The sequence below is a fragment of the Caenorhabditis briggsae genome (assembly GCF_000004555.2).
Source record: "Caenorhabditis briggsae complete genome, chrX, whole genome shotgun sequence".
NCBI classification, from domain to species: Eukaryota; Metazoa; Nematoda; class Chromadorea; order Rhabditida; family Rhabditidae; genus Caenorhabditis; species Caenorhabditis briggsae.
In genome coordinates, this window is record NC_013491.2 from 1119683 (window position 1) to 1127462 (window position 7780).

The 7780-nt window shown below is 41.7% G+C and overlaps 2 protein-coding genes across 2 annotated transcripts; both read left to right on the forward strand.

Moving 5' to 3' along the window:
- Nucleotides 1-983: 983 nt before the first annotated feature.
- On the forward strand, nucleotides 984-3559 carry Cbr-ain-1 (the record flags this gene model as incomplete). The annotated part of the gene is made up of 5 exons (XM_002643565.2): nucleotides 984-1362; nucleotides 1445-1597; nucleotides 1694-2512; nucleotides 2680-3293; nucleotides 3386-3559. The coding sequence occupies 5 exons, from the start codon at nucleotides 984-986 to the stop codon at nucleotides 3557-3559; spliced, it is 2139 nt and encodes a 712-aa protein (XP_002643611.2).
- A 3616-nt stretch (nucleotides 3560-7175) lies between these two features.
- Nucleotides 7176-7780, forward strand: CBG16345 (the record flags this gene model as incomplete). Its single annotated transcript, XM_002643564.1, has 2 exons — nucleotides 7176-7512; nucleotides 7596-7780. 2 exons carry the CDS (start codon nucleotides 7176-7178, stop codon nucleotides 7778-7780), a joined length of 522 nt encoding a protein of 173 aa, XP_002643610.1.

Consider the following 7780-nt stretch of genomic DNA (forward strand, 5'->3'; position numbering starts at 1 on the left):
ATTTTCTCTGAGTCTCTTCACCGCACCGCTTCTTCTCTATCGACGACTCTTCCCGTCTCTGCTCTAACCCTTCCACACAGCACACACAGGTCTCATTGATTTCTGGATAGAAGAGAGGGCAGAGAAAAAGAGTTGCGTGATGAGTGAAGAGGGAGATGCTACACGACACTGTCTTTCCTGCGTCGTTTTTACCCAGCGGGGATAGAGAGGGGGGTTTCCACTGCGTCTCGCGAAACCCTCTCTCCGCAATTCGATGTGGATTCTCCACCACTGGCCCTTGCTTTTCTTTCCGCACCCTCTTCCCTCTAGACCTTGTCTACTCACAGAAGGGGAAAGAGAGACGTTGTCGGTCGCTTTCTCGCCCTCGATCGGGTAGCCAGGACGTAGCACCAGGAGAGTGTACGTGTGTCTCTTCTCTAACTAGTCTCTTCCATATGCTTCTTCGCTTTTTCCCTACCCCAAAATCGTTCCGTCTTTCGTTTTCCCCGTCCATCGACCTCCCACCATACCCCACTTAGCAGTTCGGCCCCATTCGGACCTCCTTTTTCGCCGTTACAACTTTTGATGGTTTTCGTTAGAAAGTATACAAACTTCGAGTTTTGAAATTTTTCTTGCATGGGAAATATTTTTGTTCGTCAACACTCTACCACTCGTAAGAACTCGTAGCATTCAGTTACCATACCCCGATTTCGATGAATTTTCTCTCAAGAAATTTTAGTTTTTCGCAATTATAAGGAAAGAAGACTAATTATTTTCTCTCAAAAACTTTTTCCATTACTAGGTCAAATGTTGTTTTCGTACTTTCCCTTTTCTTTCATCAAAGCGTGTCACACGTTTTTGTTTACTTTTTGGTTAAAATATCAAAGTCCTTTCTATCTTCCACAAACTAAACGAAGTTTCTGATGAATTGAAAATGTGTTTTTCTCTGAAGAACGATCCTAAGAAAAAATATTCAGAACCAAGACTATATTCGTATACTCTTGATGTTATACTGCTCACCGACCTGTCAAACAACTCTTATCAATCATTGTATCAGTTTTCTCCGCCTCCTCAACTCGATTCAAAATCACTCTCCATCTTTTATCGATAACCATTTTTTCTACTTTCAGCTCACCTCAAACTCTGATCGCCAGAGTGCGATCAACGCAACCATGGAGAGTCTCGAAAGAAGCTTGAATAACATCTCAATAGACGATTCATCATGGCGTCCACACGACCAACAACAACCGCAGCAGTCTGTATGGTCTAATGGTGGAGTACCACACCAGCCCGGTAGAGGACCTGGTGGCGGTGCAGTCTGGGCTCCACCCGTTCCACAGTTCCAGAACAGGCCTCCGTGGCAGCAAGAGCCAAATGATATGGGTAAGTTATCTTTTGGGATGATAAGGATTCCAAAATATTCCACCATGAACTGTTCATCTAATCAAAAATTTAGCATTTCCAGAGCAAAACGTAAATGAGACGTTAGGGCTCGGTGGGATGCCACCGAGTCAGACACCACAATGGGGAGGCATGCCAAATTCGGAATACGACAACAAACAAATTTGGGCAGACCCAGCAAGCGACGTGCAGTATCCACCACCGCCAGCACATGCTCGTGAGATTTAGATTTTTTCTGCAGTTATCCAAAATCAGTTTCATAGTATCCTGTTCACCAATAACACATTAATTTCGAAAAACTTATAATTTACAGCATTCGGAGCGCTAAACGGAATTGGCGGACCCAATGGAGATTGGTCAATGGGATCACAACCAAATCATCAGCCTTGGAGTAATGGTGGGATGGGAAAGGAATCGGATGAGTTCTGGAAGAATCAACCACCACATCAGCAACCACAATACCCAATGCCCCTACTGCAAGGCGCTTGGAATCCGCGTGGTATGAATCACGGACCACCAGGGCAGGGTTCCCGTGGTGGACCGATGATGCAGCAGCAGGATTATCAAAGCGGATGGGGAGGACCCAATAATATGGGAGGCAACAAGCAAATGAACCGACAATGGGGACACGATAACAACCGTGGAATGCAAATGGGACAGAGGAATGGTCGTCCGAATCATAATCAAGGAAGATACAATGCGAATATTGATGTATCTGTTCCACCACCGATGGATATGCATGGAGGAATGGGTGGAAATATGAGGAATATGGGAGGACCTCCAAATGGAAATCATGGATGGAAGAATACTGGAGGCATGGGAGGCGGCGGCGGCGGCGGCGGCGGTGGTCGATACGGTGGCAACAACTATAACAATCGTGGTGGCGGAAATATGGGACATCAAGGAGGCAACCAGGGTGGCAACAACATGTGGAATAATGGTGGTGGTGGTAATGGAGGAAATCAAGGGAGCATGCAGCAGTATGGAATGGGAGATCAATCTGGCTCGCAGTTCTCTGTCGGTGGAGCAGCTGATGATCTCACACTGTCGGTCTGGCATGATCCTAACGGAGAGCTGAAGAAGTGGCAGAGGGATACCGGAGTGTCGTATTGGGGAGATCCGGAGAAGCAGAGTGAGTTTACAATTCGTATGAAAATGTTAAAACGACGTTGTTAGAGGTTTTTGGCACGCGTTTAACAAAAATTGACTTTGATAATTTAGTATATTTGATTAATCAATTTCCTAAGTCACATTGTATAATTTTCTGTCTATTTGTTATTAATAACCTTTCTATTTCAGACGACAAAACGATCAACCTCTGGCTGGTCGCTGAGGGAGCCGATGAAGATTTGGAAACCGCTCTCAATCGGTGCCCTGTTCCACAGAAGAAGGAACACGGAGGCGAGGATACCAACCAACGCTTCCCATTCCCAATTCCAGCTAAACGTCCAATCGTTGTTACCGGATGGGGAGAGCTTCCAGAGAACGATCCAAACAACCCGAACAAGACCGAGTCCAACATTTTCGAGGAGACCAACCGTTGGAACGACGTGGCCACTGAGCAAAACCCATGGTATCTTCCAAACCACAACGCCAACAACTTCTCGGCTGACAACACGACTGGATCGTGGGTGCAAGGAGGAACCATCCCAATCAACGAGCCAGGAAATCATATCAACATCCCAGAGATGCTCAAGAATGCTGTTGCAAAGGGATATTTGGATCAGTGCGTACCAATGTTGGCTAATCTTCCACAGACGGTGTTAAAATATGTGAACATGCTGTTGGTGAAGATTCCAGCTTTGGAAAGTGTCGAGGATGAGTTGAAGCAGATTGTAGAAAGCTCACGCCCAGATGACAGCACTGAAATCGATCCCCAAAACCAGCAAAAGTACATGAACGACAGCCAGAAGGTGAGTAGAAAAGTTTGAATTAATTTTCTTAGTATGTAGTGTTGTTTTCATTGTCCATCACTCCTATTCATCTTTATCTTTCTACCTTTCAGCTCGAGCACAACCGTCTCATCATCGAAGTCACCACTGCTCGTATCGAAGTTCAGGACTACTCCAAAAAGGTGAATCGAGCTCTCATTGAAGCTGGAATTGTTCACCCACAAGAGCAACGTGCTCCAGCCGCCGCTGCCACTTCGGAAGAGTACCATTACTCATTCCTCGAATAGATTCTCCGTTTCATCCGAGTATCACATCGATCTTCTTCATTTCTCCATTACATTATCCTCTATATAGTCATGGTATCTATGTCACTCGCCTCTCTATCTATGTCATTTCTTCCCGACACTTCATCATTTTAACAAAACCCAAAGTTTATTTTTCGTGTGTCTTCGAAACCTACTTTATTGCCTCCTCCGGATTTCTATTGTAAACGTGGTCTTGTGAAAGTTCTCTCTATTTTGTCTCTTCATCTTCTTCTCCTTCTTTACTGCTGAACGGACGGGAAACAAAAAACAAACTCTCTTTACACTTATTGTATTTCTCTTTTTGCCAATCACCAGTCGGTATATTTTGGGTATTTTGTAAGGTAGTTGCTGCCTCCCTTCATCCATCCTTTCCCCTCTCTCCCGTTACGGTGCTCGAACCATATTACTGGTGTTTGGTCTCAACAGGGATTTCAGGTAAAAAATTACACAGTCTGCCAGTTGTCTTCTTCTCTTTTGTCTCTCATAATATAGGGGTCTTTGTTCCAACAACTTCCAACCACGCGTAAAAAATCCACAATCCTCTCTAAATTTCCCATTCTTTCCCCCATAATCTCCATAACATCCAAACCTCATTTATTCAAAAATAAAGTACAGATACATATTAAAAATAGTCATTTTTCTTTTTCTTGTTTTTGCTTTGCTTTTAACAATAGCCGGATTCAGTTTAATAGGGGTTCTTTCTTGATTTCGCCTTCAACTTCCCTAAAAGTGCATTTTCTTTGCGCCCCTTTCACTTTTTCATTCGCAACACAACTTGTTTCTTAAAAACGCTTCGCATGTAATTTTACTTTGAAAATTTTAATCTGGGTCTTCTCTACGTCATTCTCTCATCCCCTCATACAGTTTCGATGTGCTAATTTCTATCTCGCCACTTGAATGTAAATCTTCCGACCGATAATTGTGATGAAATTATCTTCCCACAAACTTGTTCAACTTATGGTTCAAAATTGCATTTAAAAACAAACCCAACAACAGTATGATATTTTTTTCTCTTCATTAAAAAACCTCCCGGCACAATTCTCATTCAGAAATACCAGGTTTCACCCATTAATTCATTTTTAATGATGTTCTCATTTCACATCCCTTACATTCATTTTGTGACGTGTCCTCCGTCTTGATGGAAATTGGAGTCACAAACTTTGTCTGTTTCCTGTATCGGGCAACAACCTTGAATTTCCAAAAAAAGCTTCTGTAATTTCTTTCGTGTCCCTTCTCTCTCAGCCGCCGCAATCCTCAATTTTCTCACTTTGACAAGTCGAGTCTCGAATAAAGTTTTAATCACATTGTTAAAAAAATGTTTTCTTTGAATAGTTTCCTACTATTCCAAATGTTGTACATCAGTCGAGAAATAGCATAGTAAGTTCAGACAATACCTCGAGTTGTTTTCAGTCCCTCGCTTTTTTCAGTTGTCTACTCAAGACAAGGAAAAAGAGCAGCCGCCCTCAAAGAGCAGTCAGTATCTTCTGTTTGCTCGGGACTGTACAAATACGAGAAGTGAGAGTATGTTAATTATGGAATGGCTCGGCGATGGATAGGAGAAAAGCGCGCAAGAGACAAAGCGACTCGGCAAAAAGTGGCACGGCACTTCCGTTTTTGCGTTTACCGCATAGACAAGGACATAGGAATTGATAATTTTTTGAAACAAAAGAAGTGTGTTTGTGCGCCTTTTGAAGTGTTAGGTCTAAAATTTTTGAAGAAGCAAGAGCACGCAATCAGAAAAAAAACGTTGCGTTCACGATAACATGCTATGTTCAAATATGGGGATTCCCTCGGTTTGAAATTGCAATGAAACTCTGGAACTAATCTTCAAAAATAACTTTCATAAAATCAACTAAATAATAAAAATTAATTGATGTTCAGTTCAAAATCCAGAAGTTTTTGAAAGTCAAAAAAAAAAAATTGAGAACTGAATTACAATTACTGGAAAACAAAATGTTTAAATTCTTGGTAGGTTCATATATATTTCAAGCCTACATCAAATTCACAGAGCTGTGATATTTCTCAAAATTGCCGTGATTGTGCACAAGCAGTATTAGAATTACATGAAAAAGGTTGCAACTACCTCAGAAACTACAGAGAATGTAAGGTAAAACTATACATGGAAGGTCCCTCAATTTCAAATTTTGAGCCAGTTTTTTTTTTCGATTTCTGTCAAAAATATAAGAAAGTTGTCGACTGATAAAATGTTTTCAATAATATCTGAGGTGCTTTGTTAGTAGACACATTTTTCATATCTTTGACAGGAACCGAGAAAAATTGGCTCAAAGGTGAATTTTACGGGCCCGTCTAATACAGGTTTCACGGTAATCTTTATTACAAGAATTTGCTTTCTACAAATTTTTAGTACTAATTTATTAATGGAAAGGATAATAAAAATCCCTTTTATATTTGATTGTGGGTCAAACAGCAAATATCCAGCGGCATAAATGCTATGAAGTTGCGAAAAAGTTTCCAAAAAAACAACGTAAAATTTTTAGGAATCAGATTTCAACAATGAGTTTGATTTTTTAAATACCAAGAGGTTGGAACAAAGACTTCCTCTAAATTAGATTATCAGACTATATTTCATAGAAACCAGGTAGAAACTTAGCTACAGTATGAACACATCATTACGTGTAATTTTGTGTTGGCTCAAAAAACAAAGTTTGTGTTGGTTCAAAAAACTGTGTAATTTTGTGTTGGCTCAAAAAACAAATATTGCATTTTTTGTGATGTTAGAAAAATGTCAAGATCTGCTGAGACGATTAGAAAAAACATCACTATAGTCGGAATGAAAAAAGCTTGCGAACACTTTTTGGATGAATTGATGAGTTGACAAATAGCACATTGTAGCCGCTTTGAAGTGCTCGTATGTGTTTTGACCATGCGGCCTGAAAGTGTTTGAACACATTGGTCTTTCTCTATCTCTCCAAAAATGACTTTTACACCCTTCCGTTCATTTTGCAGAAAATGCAACTTTTGACTTGAATGGAGGTGGGAGTGAATGCGAAAAACGATCTGTTCGGACTCAGTGCATGTTTTGTGCTATGGAATAAAAAAATTGGGAGGAATAAAGAAAATGAATAGAAAGGAGCAAAGTTTACCGTGTCGGAAGCGCACTATTGCGGGGGCATAGATTTCAGCTAGCCACGGAAAGTTTGAAAAAAAGGAAATGGCGGACCTAGTTGTCTATATGTGTTGACCTATTCACAATGCCATGGTGTTTGTTTTTGTCTCCTCTGGCACCCATGGAGGCCTCTCTATTTCACAGTGTGCATCCGCCGGGCTGTTTTTCACTGTCCGGGACGCGGCACCTGTGTTGCAACACGAGTGAAAAATAATGCAAACATAAATATCGAGGAGTTAGAATGAAAATAGGTGGAAAAGGAGGAGGAGGAATGCGCGAGAAAACGGTCGCTTTTGGCAGATCTGCTGACTGACCGTTGCCCCACCCGAACCTGCACATTTTGTTTTGCCCAACCCCCGACAAGCATATATAAGAGCTGGGATCGCATGGTGCAATCATCCCATTCGCAGCATTTTCCACTTCTAGCATCTTCTCCTTTTCATCTTGCCTTCATTTTGCACCTAGAACATAATGAACTTTGCTCTCAATTCCGCTTTATTGTTCGTCTTGATTGCTACCGCGTCTTGTCAGTTCCTGCAATATGACGACCTCTCTGTTCTCGGAGAAGTCGTTGAAGGCTCTGGTGTAGATGTGAAGCCAGCTGCCACTTCCGAAGCCCCAGCTACCAACAGTATTGTCGAAGAGACGACCACAACTACAGTAGCTCCTTCCACTACTGAAGTCGAAATGACAACCACTGAAAATACAACTACTGTTGCTGAAACTACCACCACTGAGGCTGCTACTACTACAACTGAAGAATCCACGACCACCACTACTACTGAAGAGCCAACCACTACCACCGAAGGTAAGAATTTAGATAATAGAGTCTGTTTTCAAAATCTTCTAAAAATCCATTCGAAAATTCTTTAACAATTCCCAAATTTTTAGAAATTTCCACAACCGACAGTGTCATTGCCGAGACCACCCCAACCGAAGAGGTCGATGAGGAGAGTTTCCTTGGATTCAAAAAACCAGACCTCGCCACCATCTACCGTAGACTCTTCCCATTCCAACATCATCCAGGACACAAGCAACATTATCAAGGACAGTTCGGACAACAAGGAGGCTTCTAA